The sequence below is a fragment of the Cervus canadensis genome, chromosome 21 (genome assembly GCF_019320065.1).
Source record: "Cervus canadensis isolate Bull #8, Minnesota chromosome 21, ASM1932006v1, whole genome shotgun sequence".
Taxonomy (NCBI): Eukaryota; Metazoa; Chordata; class Mammalia; order Artiodactyla; family Cervidae; genus Cervus; species Cervus canadensis.
In genome coordinates, this window is record NC_057406.1 from 12,396,010 (window position 1) to 12,414,483 (window position 18,474).

At 57.2% G+C, this 18,474-nt stretch overlaps 1 protein-coding gene across 4 annotated transcripts in view; it reads left to right on the forward strand.

Moving 5' to 3' along the window:
* The window catches only part of SLC6A13 (solute carrier family 6 member 13), a 40,067-nt gene extending 25,115 nt beyond the window's left edge, over positions 1-14,952 (forward strand). For 2 of the 4 annotated variants that reach the window (XM_043441206.1, XM_043441210.1), the window contains 10 exons: positions 133-265; positions 1,719-1,853; positions 8,592-8,695; positions 9,451-9,575; positions 11,150-11,295; positions 11,621-11,758; positions 12,510-12,612; positions 13,079-13,179; positions 14,019-14,189; positions 14,483-14,952. In XM_043441206.1, the coding sequence (XP_043297141.1) occupies positions 133-265; positions 1,719-1,853; positions 8,592-8,695; positions 9,451-9,575; positions 11,150-11,295; positions 11,621-11,758; positions 12,510-12,612; positions 13,079-13,179; positions 14,019-14,189; positions 14,483-14,605 (1,279 nt within the window). In that variant the 3' untranslated portion in view covers positions 14,606-14,952. The remainder of the gene's footprint in view (positions 1-132; positions 266-1,718; positions 1,854-8,591; positions 8,696-9,450; positions 9,576-11,149; positions 11,296-11,620; positions 11,759-12,509; positions 12,613-13,078; positions 13,180-14,018; positions 14,190-14,482) is intronic. The other 2 variants (XM_043441207.1, XM_043441209.1) reach the window with 2 other exon arrangements.
* Positions 14,953-18,474: the final 3,522 nt, after the last annotated feature.

An 18,474-nucleotide genomic window follows, 5' to 3' on the forward strand; every position in this document is an offset into this window, starting at 1 on the left:
CCCCATCTCTGGGCAAAGGAGAGCCTCACGGATCAGAGTGAAGGAGCCGGTGAGCCTTCTTCAGATCAGAGCGAGAGGCCCGGCTCCACTGCCCAGGGAGCTGAGGCTGGCAATTCACCCCTCTCTCCCCAGGAGGCGGGTCCTGAAGATCTCGGAGGGCATCCAGCACCTGGGGGCCCTGCGCTGGGAGCTGGCCCTGTGCCTCCTGCTCGCCTGGGTCGTCTGCTACTTCTGCATCTGGAAGGGCGTCAAGTCCACGGGCAAGGTCTGTGTCAGACAGCCCCAGGCCCCTCCCCTCCTGGGGACCTCAGCCACCCACGGATTCAGGTTGTTCCTAGTCGGGGATGGGAGGGAATGACCCCACAAAGATTGCTTGGTGCTCGCTTGCTTGATTTTGTGCCTCTCCTGGGCTCAGTCACATGTTCTTCTATTTGGGGAAGTGAAATGGAAGAAAGACAGGGAGGGAAGGGGAGACAGGGGGGGAGGGGGAGACAGATGGGGAGGGGGAGACAGAGAGAGGGAGGGGGAGACAGAGAGAGGGAGGGGGAGATAGAGAGAGGGAGGGGGAGACAGAGATGGGGAGGGGGGGACAGAGAGAGGGAGTGGGAGACAGAGAGAGAGGGAGGGGGAGACAGAGGGAGGGAGGGGGAGACGGGGGGGAGGGGAGACAGGAAGGAGGGGAGATGGAGGGAGGGAGGAGGAGAGGGAGAGAGGGAGGGAGCGAGACAGATGGAGGGAGAGACGAGAGAGGGAGGGAGACAGAGGGGAGGGGAGACAGCAGCGGAGGGGACAGGTGGGAGAGGGGGAGACAGAGAGGGGAGGGGGAGGACAAGATGGAGGGAGAGACAGAGGGGAGGGGAGGGGAGACAAGAGAGGGAGGGGAGGACAGGGAGAGAGGTGAGGGAGAGAGGAGAGGGGGAGGGGAAGACCAGGGAAGGGGAGACGAGACGGAGAGGAGGGGAGACGGGGGAGGGGGAGACAGAGGGGGGAGGGGGAGACGGGGGTGAGATGGATAGAGGGAGGGGGAGACGGAGAGGGGGAGGGGGAGACGGAGAGAGGGAGGGGAGACGGAGAGGGGGAGGGGGAGACAGAGAGAGGGAGGGGGAGACAGAGGGGAGGGGAGACAGAGACAGGGCGGGAGGCAGGATCTCGGAGCACACCGCGTGAGTGGGTGCATCGAACTCTGAACACAGTGCACGCACCCTTTTTCATACATCAGTGCTCTGGGACTGTTCGTCTCGACACAGTTCTCAGCCCCCCGAGGCCCAAGGGAGACGCCTTGCCCTGGAGCGTGTCATACAGGGCAGCTCGAGTTCTCCCGGACTCTGGCCCCCGAGGCCTCTGACCAGGCTGCTCTCCTAATCGGGCCGCGCAGTCATGCTAAGCTCGTAAGCTCAGCGAGGACAGGGGTCACGTGTGACAGAGCTGTCGTCCCCGACGACCCTGGCCACAGTTCTAAGCCCCCTGTCAGGGGCATGCCTAAATTCATTCAGTCACTCCACAAATATTTGCCGGGAGTTGTGTCGGGGGAGCCGGAGGGAGGGAGGCGGGAGGTTGTGGCTGGAGGCAGACGGCAGACAGGACTGAACAGCTGCAGGATGAGGGGTGAGCAGGAGGAGGGAGCTGGCGGGCTCCGTGACCTCTCCGTGGGGTCGCAGCTCCTCCAGCCCCTCCCGCCCCCCTCACAGCTTCCGTGTCTTTCCATCGCCTTGGCCCAGGTGGTGTACTTCACGGCCACCTTCCCTTACCTCATGCTGGTGGTCCTGTTGATTCGAGGGGTGACGCTGCCCGGGGCAGCCCAAGGAATTCAGTTCTACCTGTACCCAAACCTCACGCGTCTCTGGGACCCCCAGGTAAGAAGCCACCGGCAATGAAGGCTGCCCCTGTGTTCTGTATGGGCTCTCTGCTCCATCTCCGGCGTCCGTGGGGGGGGATATTTCCACATCTGCGGGCAGCTGTTTGTGCTCCCCTGCTAGTTTGACAGCTGCCAGGGAGCCCAGGGCGTGTCCCTCGGGGGCTGAAGGTCCTAAAAGCCCTTCTCCAAACTCTCCCCTGCCCCACCTCCCAGCCCCGCTTGGCACCTCCTTTCACACTGGGCAGCCTCTCTCCCCTGACCCTCCATCAGCCTTCTGCTTCCCCCTCTCTGCCCACATGGCCACCCCTGGCCATGTCCCCAGCCCCGCCTGGAGCCAGCTGGCTGGTGTTGAATTTCCTGCCTGCTGTCCAGAGGGCTGCACCCGGCCTCCCTCTCCCTCCCGGCCCTTCCTTCAGGTCCACCCTCCAGGAGCCGGTGCTTGCTGACCGAGAGTTTGCACAGCAACGCCTGTTGTGAGAAGCCTCTGCCGGCTTCTCGCCTCCTGTTTGCCCGCCATTTTGAAGGGCCCCCCAGGTGGCGCTAGTGGTAAAGAACCAGCCTGTCAATGCAGGAGACTAGGGTTACATCCCCTGAAGGAGGGCACGGCAACCCGCTCCAGCATGCTTGCCTGGAGAGTCCCATGGACAGAGGAGCCTGGCGGGCTCCAGTCCATGGGGTCACAAAGACTCAGACAGGACTGAGCGACTTAGGATGCATATGTATGCAAAGCCAGGAGGTGTGGAGGTGGAACAGGCCATGGGTGAGGGAAGCCCAGAGCCCTACACACCCGGCTACCCCCTGCCCCCATCCCCATGGCAGAGGTCACCTCCCGGGAGCCTCCTTGGCTTGGTGGGGAGGGACCATGTCCCTGAAAGTGTTGCCCAGCTCAGGGCAGACCAGCAACTGGACAGCTTTTCAAACATTTTAATAGTAAAGGCAGCGGCATTGTCTTGCTGAGGGGCAAGGGGTGCAGGAGAGGAGGAAACGGCCCCTCTCCCAGCTCCCTTTGAGGCGGGGACATCCCCACAGAGGCAGTGGCTCCGTTTGCTCCTTGTGCAGAGGTTGGGATGACTGTTCTCCAGCCTGCCATCCCGCCCCCCCCCCCCCGATGGACTACAAGCTCTTCCATCCTGGGTCCTGGGGTTGCAATGGCCCCCAGAAGCAGCCAGACCACTTGAGCCCAGACGTTGCCCCAGCCTCAGCCTGGGATTCCTTCCCGACCTGTGGTGGGATGTGAGCGTGCCCTCCTGACCCCGTTTCTGAGACAGATAGAGACAGACGCAGCTGCCTCATCTCCACCTGGGCCCGAGGGTGCAGTCGGGCCATGGAGCCAAACTGTAGAACAGCAGCTGCCGCAGCTAGAAAACCCCAGACGTCATCTGTGCAAACTCCTTCCAGCACAGATGAGCAGACGGGGCCCAGGCTCACATGGAAGTAACAGCAGGCCGAGACACACAGGGGACCCCGTGGTGGGACCAGGCAGCAAGCTGGAGGCGGTGGAGCAGCAGAGCGGGCAAGGCCTGGGGGGAGAGGAGCCGGGTGTGGGTCTGGCGTGGATCCTTCACGCAGGAGGAGTTGCTGTGGTTCTGGAGCACGGCGTGGACCAGTGGCTGAGCCACAAGGTATCTTTGCTTGGGGGTCAGGCAGGAAGAAGGAGGGGTAAAAGACAGGGAGATGGGCAGGTGGAATGAAAGAAGAAAGGGACACAGGGTTCAGAATCACTGGAACTGACCTGTGGCTTCTGTAATCGATGCCCTGTTCGTGCTGACCAGCTGTGCATAGCCGACAACTGCTGAGCGCCTGCCACAGCCCTGGCATCGTTAAGAGGTTCATGTGTACTATTTCAGCTCATCCTCACCGCCAGCCAGTGAAGTATCCCCACCTTTGTTAGTTGTTGTTATTGTTATTCAGTTGCTCAGTCGTGTCCCACTCTTTGCGACTCCATGGACTGCAGCACACCAGGCTCCCCTGTCCTTCAACATCTCCCGGAGTTTGCTCAAACTCATGTCTGTTGAGTCAGTGATGCCATCCAGCCATCTCATCCTCTGTCATCCCCTTCTCCTCCTGCCTTCACTCTTTCCCAGCATCAGGGTCTTTTCCAATGAGTCGGTTCTTCACATCAGGTGGCCAAAGTATTGGAGTTTCAGCTTCAGCATCAGTCCTTCCAATGAGTATTCAGGACTGATTTCCTTTAGGATTGACTGGTTCTATCTCCTTGCTGTCCAAGGGACTCTTGAGAGCCTTCTCCAGCACCACATATAACAGCTGCCGGCAAATATGAAGAAGGAGGACCAGAGAGCATGAAGCTCTGAGAGTTAAAAGGCTGTAATTGTGTGTCTGGCTACTGCAGGGATGAAGAGTTCTTTCAGTCTCCTCTCCAGGACCCTGTCCTTCCAACCCTGGGCAGCTGCAGGCCATGCAGGGAGCCGACGCCCTCAGAGTCCTCCAAGACCATGGGAGGGAGATGTTTCCAGAGCCAGGCTTGGTCCTGAGCTTTCGAGCAACCATGTTAGCTGCTGGTCCTGGCCTCCTGTGGGGCGGGATGTCCCGACCAGAGTCCCAATCAAATCCAGTTGGCATTCCCCAGGAATTGTGACAGTTCCAACCTGCATTTGGCTGGCACTTGAGAAAGGTGCGAAATTCCTGCAGCACAAAGATCAGAGCACCTCTGTCCGTCAAGCTCTCAGTCTGGGAGCGGAAGCCAGGCAGAGACACGACTGGGTTTATCTGCCTGCCGGGCTTCTGTGCGGTGGGTGGGCTGCTGCCTCTCCTGGGCTCCCCAGCATCGACTCCGTCCCACTGGGGAGCAGCCACGGGGGCTCCGCTGGTGCGTGTGCTGGCTTCAGACTCCGTTTCTTTCCCTCACCCACCCTGTCCATTGCACTTTGGTAGATCGGTAAGGACAGGGGTTGGGGACAAGGTGTCCAGAGAACCCTTGTTGGACATCTTAAATCTCTGTGTTAAGCTTTTCTCAGGAGGGTTTATTTCGGGGGGAGGTTGGAGCCATTAATTAGAATGAGGCTTTTTATTTTGATGTCGCACATTGAGACCTAGGGAACCTCATTGTCACTGGAAGGCGAGTTGCTTCTTTAAAATGACAGCAACAGCAAACAGCCCACTGTGCTGTGCTGCGCTTAGCCACTCAGTCGTGTCCGACTCTTTGTGACCAGACAGGCTCCTCTGTCTATGGGGATTCTCCAGGCAACAGTACCAGAGTGGGTTGCCATGCCCTGCTCCAGGGGAATCTTCTGAACCCAGGGATCGAACCCAGGTCTCTTGCATTGCAGGTGGATTCTTTACCATCTGAGCCACCAGGGAAGCCCAAGAATACTGGAGTGGGTAGCCCATCCCATCTCCAGGGAACTTCCCGACCCAGGAATCGAACCAGGGTCTCCTGCATTGCAAGCGAATTCTTTACCAGCTGAGCTACCAAGGAAGCCCTGAGGTGGGATAGGGAACTAGTATTTTTTTATGTAGTAGGCATTTGACATGCACTATTTTATTTTTATTTGTTATTTTACACATTTTTTTCTGTTAATATACCCCTTTTATTTCACTTATTACCATTTTCATGATGAGGCAAGTGAGGTTCAGAGAGGTGAAGTGATCTGCCTAAGATCACACAGCTATTAATGAACAGAGTTAGGAAATGAACCCAGCTTGACTCCAAAGCCCAGGCTTTTTCTGTTACATAATTGCCTTCCTGAAAATAGTAAATATAATAGTTCTTGGGGTTGGACTCCAGGTTGAAAAACATCTTTCCTGGATCTTCTAAAAATTTCTCTCTTCCCCTGTCCCCCACTTGGTCAAGTTTTTTTCACACATGTTTTGTCGAGCAGTCTTCTGCTCCAGCCAAGCACATGGAGTTTTGTTCTGGAAACAAGGGCTCCTGTACTAGGCAGGTGGCAGCTGGGATGTGGTGGGAACAGAATGGCTTGCTCTGCTGTCCTCCGGCCCTTCCCCACTCCGCTCCCAGCCTGCGGCTCCCCGACCCCAGCAGGCCAGCCCAGAGCAGCTGCAAGCGAACTCACTAGCCAGGGGCCTGGGTCACAATTGCGGTGTTGACCCCTGCACTCTGAACCCTCAGCCCTCTTGCTTCCTTTTCCTCTGTACTCATCAACCTCTCCTCCCAGCTTGATCTGAGTGTGTTCCCCGAGGGCGAGGTGAACATCGAACAGCCGAGTCACAGTTTTCCTTTACTTCTTCTTCCCAAGCCCCAGTTTGAAATACTTCCTAACAACGGGATTTGCCCATGGGCAACCATGGGAATGTCTCCAAGGAAACAGAGAGTTCCCTCTGTGGACCATGGGCCCCGCCAGGTATGGGAGTAGACCTCCAGGGCCCGAGGCTGGGGCAGGTCCTGGATAACCTGCCTGGAAAGACCTCCCTGATTCTTTCTTTATATTTATTTATTTTATTTTGGCTTCATCAGGTCTTAGTTCCTGGAGGAGGAAATGGCAACCCACTCCAGTATTCTTGCCTGGCAAATCCCATGGACAGAGGAGCCTGGTGGGCTACAGTCCATGGGGTCACAAAGAGTCGGACACGACTGAGCGACGGAGCACACACAGCAGGTCTTATTGGAGCAAATGGGGCTTCTACTGCATCATGCGGGCTCCTTCTTTGCAGCACACGGACTCCAGTTGTGGCCCACAGGCTTAGTTGCTCCATAGCATGTGAGATTTTATTTCCCCAACCAGGAATTGAACCCGTATCCCCCCACACTGCCAGGTGGATTCTTAACCACTGGACCACTAGGGAAGTCTCCCCTTATCCTTTCTTTTTGAGCTCAGAGACTCTTGCCTCACCGACCTGCCCTTGAGGCTACAATAATGAATGGAACAGACAAGTGACCTTCAGACCAGAGACCACTGGTTTCCTGGGAGGATGCTCCTCACAGTCTCTGGGGCAGTTTTAGAAGAAGAAAGGGTTTGAGATGCCCCAAAGGAGGCACTGGGCTTCCTGAGGCATGGCCTCTGCCTGGGGCATCCACAGAGTTTTGTCGCACCCCGCTATGCCGCGCTCGGCTTCTCTCCTTTCCTTGTCCAGTTTCTGAAATAAATCCCGAGGTCCCCCTCCCCTCTCCCCATCAGCATTTCCCCTGAGGTTTAAGAAAGTTTCCCTGGGGTGGTCAACCTTGCCCGCTAGCTCCTTTCTGGCCCTGCCCCCTTGGGGGTCTTCCTCTGTGCTTCTTGCCAAGGACCCCTGCCTTGGGTGGCAGCCCCTGCCTCCCAAATGCCCTGGGAGTCCTGGTGGGCAGGAGGCACAGACAGTCAGGGATGGCCCCCCTCTCTTCACCCTCTTTCCCGTCTGTCCCCACCCCCGCAGAAGTGGAAAGAGAGCAGGAAGCGAGAGCTGTTTATCAAGGGCTGGAGGGGCGGGATCCCCACTTCTGGCTGTTCGCTGGGGTTCCCCAGGAGGCTCTGAAACCACACAAAATTCTGAGTTCTGCTCTAGGCCTAGTTCAGGGTCTCAGCTGGGATGCTGGTTGAGGAATCCATGTTCAGAGGCAGTCAGCTGGCATAGGGTCCCTCGGACCCGCCAGAGCACCAAGGAAAGGGGGGGGCATTTGGGAGAAGTGAGTGGTGAGAGCAGGAGCAAGGGAGGTTGAGGGTGGTCGCAGTGATTAGGGAGGCGGGAGGGGTGCGCAGGGGCTGAGGAGCTGTGGACATGAGCAGCTGAGGCTTTGGTGCCCGTGGGCACAGGGAGCCTGATTTTAGTGGAAGGACAGCAGGGACCTCTTTGGGGGCTGCTGTGGAGGGCGAGACCCGAAGTGGGGACCCCACCACCGGCCTGGCGATGTCCATGGCCGCAGCTCGGTGCTCACGTCCCCTGAAGGCAGGAGGTGCCTGGGGAGGGTCTGTGGCCCCAGGAACCCCACCTCCTGTGGATCTGCAGCCTTGCCGAGCCCCGTTCGCCTTGATCTTCTTTCTCTTTGGGATGTTATTCTAGCTGTGAAATCTAAATCACAGCGCACACGGGCCAGACCGGCAGCTGAGATAATAAGAGGTACAGCCGTGCCCTGTGTTCACCAAGCGCCGTCTGCCCCCAGGAGCACACAGCCCCTTAGAGACGAGGTCTCTTCATTCTCTGGATGTTTTGTGAGCGGAGGATCCCGCCTCTGTTTTCTGAGGGTTTTGAGGCACGTGGGGCACACACTCTGACATTGAGGACCCACATCCCCAGACTGTCCCTGGGTTCCTTCCAAACTGGGCACATCACCCGGGGTCTGGGGTGGGAGAAATTGGGGGCTGAGTCCCAGGCTTTGTTTCCATTACGGCAGCACGGGGCCTGGCCTCACTTTTTCTTTTGCTTGTTTGTTTTTTGTTTTGTATCTGACTGCCCCAGGTCTTAGTTTCAACATGAAGATTTTTTTTTTTTTTTTGCAGCATGTGGGATCTAGTTCCCTGAGCAGGAATTGAACCCAGGCCCCCCCCCTGCATTGCATGCAGGGAGTCTTAACCATTGGACACCAGGGAAGTCCCCAGGCCTCACTTGGTTCTACAGCACCTGCCCGCTGGCCTCCATCGTGGGTCCTTTAGTCCTGATGCCCGTGCCATCCTGGTGGTGCCCAAGACACCCCATCTAGGGGCCCAGGAAGTCGAGCCCATTGGGACAGCATGATCTCGGGGCTCTCTGCCCAGGCCGAGGGCAGGGCTCGGCATCCTCAGCCTGGCTCAGCCGTGCACCTGTGGGCACCTCGGGGTAACAGCTTTCTTGCCTTTTCTCTGTGTAGGTGTGGATGGATGCGGGTACCCAGATCTTCTTCTCCTTCGCCATCTGCCTAGGATGCCTGACAGCCTTGGGCAGCTACAACAAGTACCACAACAACTGCTACAGGTGAGTGGGCATGGGGCCTGAGCACCTGACCGTCCAGGTATGTCAGGGTGTAGGGGAGATCCCTGCACCCCACCTGCCTTCACCCCACTCTCCAATCAATCCCCCAGAGCTGCCAGGTGATGAGAGGAGCCGGGGCAGCACGGGCAATCAATTGCTTCCCGGGGAAACAGGATAATTGAGGTTGGCTGGGAAACCCAGCCCCAGGCTCACTTGGAGGGCAGTGGGCACAGGTGTGCAAGCAGACCTGCCCGGGAGTGACATCACATAGAGCAGCCTGGTCCTGCCTGCTCTGTCCCCTCCCCATGGTGGTTCCCACGGGCCCATCTGGGTTATGTCAGAGAATTTAAGCCGGTTTTAGTATTACCTAAATAAAATCACATCATGCATTTCAAAATCGAAACTTAGGTGAGTAAGGAACATCTGTAGCCTCGGTGCCCCTCTCCCCCCCGTTAACGTGTGGGCTGGGCTGAGTCATGAGGTTGGTGTCTCAGGAGGCACGGTGACGGCACGGTGGGAGAGGGAGGCCGTGTGTCCGTGGGTGCGGTTCACCCCCTGTTACTCCCTTGGGGCCTCACTCTTCCAGGATGACCGTGGGTCAGTCCAAGTCTGAGCCCATGGAGTCGGGGCTCAGGACCAGCCCCTAGGGTGTCCTCTGCCCCTACTGGGCAGACAGTGTCCCTTGAGGTCCCTGGTCCCGGCCAGAGGCGCTGGGAGCCCCGCTGACCGTCTGTTCCCTGCCCCGCCCTTGCCCGCAGGGACAGCATCGCGCTCTGCTTCCTCAACAGCGGCACCAGCTTCGTGGCCGGGTTTGCCATCTTCTCCATCCTGGGCTTCATGTCCCAAGAGCAGGGGGTGCCCATCTCTGAAGTGGCTGAGTCAGGTGGGTGGTGTTTTGGGGAGTGGGGGGCCCAAGACAGGGGACTCTGTGAGCTTTGTCTAAATCTTCGCCAGCCCACTGGGATTCACAGGCGTTTCTACTGTCCCCTACACTCTGGGTGACCTTTCGGTGGCTGCGTCCTGGGAAGACATGGGGTGGACTTAAGCAGCAATTCCAGCTTCAAAGGGCGAACGGGTGTGCAGAGAACATTTTCCTTCCCACACTGGCCTCCAGCAGCCCACCCTGGAGGCAACCAGTATTATCAGGTTTGTGTTTTTCCTTCCAGGAATGGTTTAAGCTTTTATCAGAAAAAGGATACACATACGTCTATACATACACATTCACACACACATACGTATTACTGTTTCTGCTTGTTACATCTTGTAACGCCCAGTTGCTAAGGTGCGGTATACACTGTCCTGCATCCTGCCCTGTCTTGTTCCCTTTAAAGTGTGTCTCAGAGGTGAGTTAATTACCGGCACATGGCTTTCCTCCTTTAAGTGCCTGGCCTGCCTCCCCCATGCAGCACTGCTGCTGCTTTTAAATAAAATCACAGATGGTCCCCTATCTGGGTAAGTGGCCAGCATTTGCCTTGTACACCCTCTAGGCCCATGGACCACCTGCTGGCACCTGTAACAAGACGATTTTGATCATGGGGTTCACAAGCTCCCCCGTCACACAAGGTGCTGGGCACCAGATAACTGACATCATGGGCTCTTATTAAGAACGCTTGCGTTTCTCTGTTACAAAGCGCTGCCCTGTGCCAGGCGAGGTGCTGAGCGTTTGCGGTGACTCGTGATGGAGAGTGGTGGGGCAGGCCCCGGCAGCACGGGAAGCAGGCTAGGAGCTGACCATCGTCCCAGCTCACAGTCTTGCCCTTCCTTTTAGACAAGATGGGGCGCGTTCAGAGTGGTATGGCCATAGACATGCCCTTCCTTTCAAAGGCAGCTCCCTATGGATGATCGGGGGCTGGCATGTGACCCTGTTCTTGCCATCTGAGCCGGCCGGGGGCAACATGAAGTGTTTGAGAGGATGGTGGGGGGGGTGGTATCATGACACCCAATTTCAGCTCGCTTGCTGTCGGGCAAGAGAAAAGGCCCCCACTGCAGAGGTGGCCAGCAGTGCTCCAGACCCAGTCTAGTCGTGAAGGTATTTTCTTTGGAAACTTACAGAAACCACTCTCCAGCAATTGTCTTATGGTCGCACAAAGGCTCCACATCCTTCACCTCCCCCGCTCCCCCTTTAACACTGGGACAACCAGCTCCACAAACATCTGTGAGCTCTTTTTAAGTATGAAACCTCTGGTTTGGGGTAATAGATCTGAAGAGTGAGTGCTGAGGATTTGGGGGTAGAAATTATAGAAAGGCGGGTGAAACAGATCCCTTCCTATTTTCTAAAACCCTTTAAAATACACACAGCTTTTACGTTCTCCTCCTGCCCCGAGAAAACAGCGGGCGGGACCTTGAAGAGCAGGGGTCAGGTCAGGGTCTGGGTGTCTTCTGGGCCAGGACGGTGGCGGGGGTGGCTAGCTTCAGGGCTCCCGCTGTCCTGTATCTCACACCGGGATGCCCGCCCAGGGGTGGCACCGGCGTGTCCCTCTCTCTCTCCAGGCCCCGGCCTGGCCTTCATCGCCTACCCCCGGGCAGTGGTGATGTTGCCCTTCTCGCCCCTCTGGGCCTGCTGCTTCTTCTTCATGGTCGTCCTCCTGGGACTGGACAGCCAGGTATCAAGAGAGATGGCCACTCAGAGCCTGAGAGACAGTGGTGTGCGGGGGCTGGGGGTGGGGAGCAGCGGGCTTGTTCCCCAACATTGAACCTGATGCCCCGAAGGCCCTTAAAACAGCTGGGGGCTGGGCGCATGTCAGGCGGCGAGGCCTTTCCAGGGACCAGGGGGTGCTTTGGAGGGTGGATCCAACCCCGACCATGCAGGGGCCGCTCTGGACTGTCAGGAGGCAGGCAGGGCTGCCCCCGGGAGCGATGAGCCAGAGCTGGTTGATGGAGCTTCTCGTGGGGGGCGCTTGCCCTCCAACTCCTCGCCTTCTCGTCCAGTTCGTGTGCGTGGAAAGCCTGGTGACGGCACTGGTGGACATGTACCCCCGTGTGTTCCGCAAGAAGAACCGCAGGGAGGTCCTCATTCTGGGGGTGTCTGTCACCTCCTTCCTCGTCGGGCTGGTCATGCTCACAGAGGTGAGGGTGTGGGGGCTTGCAGGTGGGTCCTGGGGAGGCGGAGAAGCCAAGGGGGGGTCACTGTCCTCCCGGCAGGGGAAGCAGGCACGGGGTGGGGGGTGGAGTGTGGGCAGGAAGGACAGGGGGAGAGGGAGTGGGCTGCTGTGATACCAGGTCTCTGCCGTCCGGGCTTCAGGGCCTGAGGTCTGGTCCTTTCCTAGCCCGGGAAGCACTGCACATCTTAGCTCTGGTCATGGCTGAGGGATGCTTTGGCTCCCCAGATGCTGAGAAGTATGGAAAGCCTAGATGGGAAAATCAAAAGTGTCCAGTGCAGTTGGACTGGAAAAAACTGCATCCAGCAAGACCCCATGAGTTCCCAGGCAGCTGACCCAAGTTCCAGGGACAGACTTCAAAGGCAGAAAGGGAGCCCTGGGGTGGGTGACATTCCGGGTGATGTCTCAGGGGAGAAGGCAGGAGATGGAGCTCGTAGCTTGATGGTACCCAGGATGGCCCCTTATCCTGACCTTCTGCCAAAAATGCACACTGTCGTGGGCTCTGCGTCACCCCCTGCTTGTTCTCAGGGCTGAGCTAACAATGGCTGTTTCAGCTCTCTTTCCAAAAACAATAAGAAGCCCCTGTCCTCGTCACGTGTCTGCCTAGAGCTTCACAGCTTACCAACCAGGCTCTCTTTTCATCTCTGTCTCCTGTGATCCTCCCCGCCTCCACTCCATGGCCCGAGGGTAAGGTTCTGTCTCTCCCCCTCCCCGGGCAGGGCGGCATGTACGTGTTCCAGCTCTTTGACTACTATGCAGCCAGCGGCATGTGCCTGCTGTTCGTGGCCGTCTTCGAGTCCTTCTGCGTGGCGTGGGCCTACGGTGAGTGACTCCCTCCGGTCCTGACCCTGGCACTCGCCTCTGCCCAGGGCTCTCAGACAAAGGAGATACCACTGCTCACAACGACCTTTCCCTGGCCCAACCTCAAAAAAAAAAAAAAATCTCAAGAATCCGACATGGCCCCCAAGAGGTGGTCTTGTGCACCCTCCTAATGATGGCTGCCCCCAGCCCACCTTAGGGGCCCATATCACGTCTTATCCAGAGCTTTTCAGCCTTTAACAACCTCGATCATCAGAAAGCCTATGCCTTGGCCCAAGCCGAGTTCTGCCCACTGCTGTTTATGTCTGTGAATCCCAGGCAAGAGTCAGCTCCCAGGGGCGATCAGAGAAGACAACCACCACATCTTTTTCTGACCGGTCCTTGCCTTTCCTGGTGGCTGTGGTCCCTGTCCTGATGCTTCAGATGCTAGACGGTCCTTTCTCCCCCTCCCTCCTCTCCTTCATGGCAGGAGCTGGGCGCTTCTACGACAACATCGAGGACATGATTGGGTACAGGCCGTGGCCTCTCATCAAATACTGTTGGCTCTTCCTCACGCCGGCCGTGTGCACAGTAAGACAAGCTCCAGAGGAAAAGCCAGATGAAGGGAGAGAGACGGTGGTCCAGGAGGGTAGACAAGCCCTTACCCTAGAAGGGACTTCTCCGTGGGGACTGAAAATCATTTAGAGGTTTCATTCATCCTCCTGTTGGGTTCTGCTAAATGCTACCCAGATAGCTTCTTCCTTTCCATTTCACAGAAGGATAAACTGCGGGCCGGGCAGCTGGCTCGATCTACTCCACAATGTGAGTCTAAAGTGGCAGGTGCCTTGGGCTGTTGAGGTGATACTCACTGATAAAGTCCAGCGATGACAATAGCAGTTCTAGAACACTTAACTTCCTGCTGGGCACAGAGTACATCACACATTTAATCAGTCCTCACAAGAACCCCACGAAGTTAAGAATTACCGCTGTATTCGCTTCTCAGGTGAAACTGAAGCCCTGGAGGTTAAGCAGTTCACTGGAGCTGGAAGGTGGCTGAGAGCTGGGACTCAAGCCCAGGCAGCCTGGCTTGGAGTCTGGGCCTGAGCTCCCAAGCACTGCTGCTCTGGCTTTCCCTGGGTCAGCAGCGCCCCTGAATGCCCACTATGCTGATGACAGGCCAGGGGATGGAGGCTCCACCCCTGCACTCCAGGTGCTCACAGCTGGGCACCAAGTCCCAACTGAGGGCCAACCATGTGTAGAGATGCCCAGGGGCACGGGAACCCTGCAGAGACAGAGTAGGCACCTTGGAAATACCTCCCCGGGGGTGTGGATTTTGAGCTGTCTGTGGATGGAGGCTGGAGGTAGACTGGCCCAGCTGGGTCGGAGGACCCATGCTCCCCCAGCCCCATCTCTCCTACTCTCACCCTCAGGCCACCTTCCTCTTCTCCCTGATCAAGTACACCCCACTGACCTACAACAAGAAGTACAAGTACCCGTGGTGGGGCGATGCCCTGGGCTGGCTCCTGGCCCTCTCCTCCATGGTCTGCATTCCTGCCTGGAGCTGCTACAAGCTCAGCACCCTCAAGGGCTCTTTCAGAGAGGTAGGGAGATGGAGGGGAGGAAAGAGTCAGAGGATGAGCTGGTGGCTCGTCCTTGCTGACAGGTGGCAGCCTGCCTAGGTTGAGGGTGGTTCACAGGAGAGCCAGGGGTCCTGGTGTGGGGATCGGGGAGGGACAGACGGAGTGCTCAACAGTCTCAGAAAGAGACAAGAGGCTACCGAGATGCTGCTGTGGTTACCAGGAGGGTGTCTGGGTAGGAGGAGGCATGCACACAGCAGCGAAGAGGGGTGCTGCCCACCCCCTCCTGCTCACGACAGCTCCCACTCTGCTCGCAGAGAGTTCGCCAGCTCCTCTGCCCAGCCGAGGACCTTCCCCAGGGGCACCGAGCAGGACCCTCTGCCCGGGCCACACCCAGGACATCACTTCTCATCCTGACTGAGCTGGAGCTTCACCGCTAGGGGCCAGGCCCTGGGTGGTCCAGTGAGCCTGGCTGCGGGCACGATTACAGAAGGAACACAAAGAAGCAGCCCCTCTGTGCTTCTCCAGGCTCCCCGACCCGGCTCGGGAAGGGGTGGGGGGTGGGGGGCAGGCAGAGACTAGACAAGATAATAGGGGACATTTTAGAACCCAATTCTGAGCTGGGTGCCAACTTCCCTGCTCCAGGGGTGGCTGGACAGGTGAGAAGGGCCAGGATCAAGGGCAACCCCTTTGAGAGGGGCCTGGGGAGTCTGGGGGATGCTGGGGGCAGGGGCGAGAGCTCTGTTTGGCTTCCCTTCATTCCATTAAATCCACGTTCTTCCCACCAGCTGCTAGCGGGTCTGCCTGGTTTCTGCCCCCTGCCCACCTCCTCACCCACCCCATCCACTGTCTCTCCTTCCAACATTGAGTGGGGTCTCTCCTTGTGGACCAGGAGCAGAGGGGCTGCTGTGGGAGATGGGGATGGGGTCCAGGCACGGTCCTTGGCCAGAGGGGTTGTCTCCTCTCCCCATCTGTCCCCTCTCTCAGGTCCCTTCCCCCCTCCTTCACTCTGGAATGAGAAAGGAGATGGAAGGGAGAAGAAGGAGTTCTCATTAGAGGAAGGAGGATGAGAGTGGCTGGGCTTCTTTCCGTCAGATTTCCCCCGTTGAGTCTTTTCCTGGCCTGGCCTGCCCAAACTGCACTCCGCACTGGGCATCGTGCGCCAGGCTCTAGACACAGACAATCCGCGAAGCCCCGGTGGAGCAGGCCACTACCCGACTCGGCCAGCAGAGGGCGCCACCTCCTTGGGGCCGCCGCGCATTTCAGCTTGCAGGAGGATGGATGCGGACTTGGTACCCAAGACGCGGCCTCCAGGCGGGCAGTTAAGAGACCTCGGCCTGCCCAAGCGCGCAGATGCGTCCAGAGAGAAGCCGGCGGGGGGAGGCAGAGCCTATGCGACTTTGCGGTCAGCGGGCCTGACTTTGGCCTTGCAGCCCTGGGCAGGTGCCTGGAGCAGGCGCTTGTCCTGGGGGCCTCCAAGGATTCTTAGCGATGCATACAGGTGCACAGAGTTTCCTGGATGATTTTCTTAGCTTTTTAGTGAGCCTACTAGTGGGAAAATGCACTGAAGCCCTCGGGTTTTATTCTTTGTTATTGTTGGAGGGTTTATTAATATCAGTGACGGCAGCTCATTCCTGGACAGTAGCTGCCGCCCCCACCCCCCACCCCAGGGTGCCAGGCGCAACCCAATCCTAAGATGGGAGAAATAAATTTGCTAGAGGAACTTATGGGTCTCCAGATACACACTTGGAGTCTTCGCCCAGCTGAGGACATTTCCAGGACACAAACTACTGGGCGCTGTGCTCAGGACACGTGAGGAGCAAAAATGGACATCTCTTTAAGGACAAAGGATGACAACTGCTATGAAAGACAAGCAAAGTCTCTGAGAACGAATAAGTGGGTGTGGGAGGGACCCCGAGGATCCCAGGACAGGGGTCTGGGAAGTCCCAGGGAGGGAGGCAAGCACTTCAGTCACAGTGATCTAACCCCTCTTTGGGAGCTTCGCTGATGGTGGATGGAGTTGGAAAATAACCCACCAGCACCAAGATCCGGAGATGTGGGTTCTGATCCTCTCCTGCCTCACACCTGCTGGGTTTCTTGTTGGAATTCAGGTCTTCATTTTTTGCAGACAGATGATACTGGGCGCCTCACCCACAGACAGGTTTGTGGTGGGGCTGGATGGGGTCATGTGCATGCAGGCCCATCCCTGAGGTCATTAGACCAGTAGGGAATGGATCAGGGGGAGCTGTCCTAGAAGTCACGGCTCAGGTCAGGGAAAGGGAATGGCCATACCTGGAGGTGACTTCAGCCTCTCAAAGGGATGGCTGGGGTGGGGCCACTTTCTGTCCCCTCTGCTTGAGCCCTGATTGGGAGATTCAGATCCTGCAGTTCCCAGAGGAAGAAGAGCCCTTTGTCTAGAGACCCCACCTGTTGGAGAAGGAGACCTTAGAACACATCATTTAGCTTCTGCTGCTGCTGCTAAGTTGCTTCAGTTGTGTCCGACTCTATTCACCCTCAGTTTGCTCATCTGTAAAATGGGCAGATCAATGCCTCTGTATCAAGATTTCTGTGAGGCGGGCAGAGAGCCTCAGGGCAAGCTGAAAGGAAAGGGGAGAGGCAGTAGTTCCCAGAGAGTTAGGGCTGGCCACCCTGAGATCGGGGAGCTGCCAAGGGGACCCTGAGTCCCCAGGCTTCGTGGGCCCTCAGACTGTGCTCACACATACAACAGGTCTAGGACCCACACGTGTGCACACACACAGCCCCTCACTCTCCGCAAATGAGTGTGCACAGACCTGGACACACCACAGTCTGCCAGGCTGGCAGGCTTGGCATGGGTCTTACTAGCGATGTGACCTTGGGCAAGTTCATGGCTCCGATCCTTAATTTTCTCCTCTATAAAACGAGAATAATAATATTTACCTCATTGTGGTGTTAGAGTCCAGTGCAGAGGGTAGGGGTAGCTGCCTTGGGGACGTATTTCAGGCAAATCCATCCTGTTTCCCATGACTCCACCCCCACCCCTGTATTGAGTTGTCAGTGAAACAGAAAAGCCCAGAAAGAGCTCAGAGACATCTTTGCTGCCCCCTCTACTTCCCCAGCCCCATGTATCAGGTTGCAAGGGACCCCAGGAAGAAGGCTACACATTTATTACCTAAGCATTTTTGCTAGGAGGCAAGAGAGAGGCAGAGCTAAAATAACCTTACATCCATGGCCTGAGGGTCCTGCTTAGCACCAGCAGTTTTGTCTAAGAAAAGCAAGACCTGAGTCCTCCAGGCCCTAATCTACCCCCTGGTTCTGAGAGAGCAATACACTTTCTGGAGAGGGAAGACCAAGATCAGTATTTCCCTCGAGTTGCATCCATCCATCCCTCCCACCCACCCAGCCGTCCATCCACCCACCCAGCCGTCCGTCCACCCACCCAGCCGTCCACCCACCCACCCATCCATCCATCCATCCATCCATCCATCCATCTGTCCATCCAGCCAGCCAGCCATCCGTCCATCCACCCATCCACCCATCCATCTACCCACAAATTCATCCATCCATCCACTTGCCTACTCTAATCCAGCGCTATATCAAATGCTTGAGGGAGAAACACAGAATTATGACATGTGATCCCTGCTGTCTGGATATTCCTGGTCTAGGCAACATTGCTGCAGAGGAACAGGCACAGATTTTTGGAGCCCAGCTTCAAATCCTAGCTCTGTCATTTACTAGAGAGACCTCCATTAGCTTCTCTTTGCCCCAGCTTTCTCATCTGAAAAATGGGCTAATAATTTCTACATTTCATGTTTCTCATGAGGACAAAATGGGGTGTCATGTAAAGCATCCAGCCTGAGTTAGGCACTCAGGGACCAGGCCCCACCTCAGGCCCTCTGCAAGCAGGCGCGGGGTAGAAGATGACTGCGGCGATGCAACGGTTTTCACTGCAGTAAGATATCGCATTCACTACTCCATCTTCACTCCCAACCCTGCCCAGCACGGAGACAGCTCAGCCTTAGGCAGGCTTTCCAGGTAGCTTAGGGATCCTCACCTTTTGCAAAGATGGGAGTTTACAGGTTGTTCTAAATGCCCAGTGGGGGCTGGAAGCTGAAGGGTTCGGTGGGCTTGAGTCAGGGAGGGTGGGAGACAGGGCAGCCAGGTGAAGCCTGGCAGCCCTTCTCTTTGAGCCCTTCTCTCATCCTCGCAGAGATGCCTGACACACTTGGCACCAAGAAACATTTCTGAATGAATGCCTGAGCTGGGAAATTCACCCTCTGCCCAGCCTGGCTTTCTTCCCTTGCGCTCCCCGCTTCCCGGAGAGGCGGAC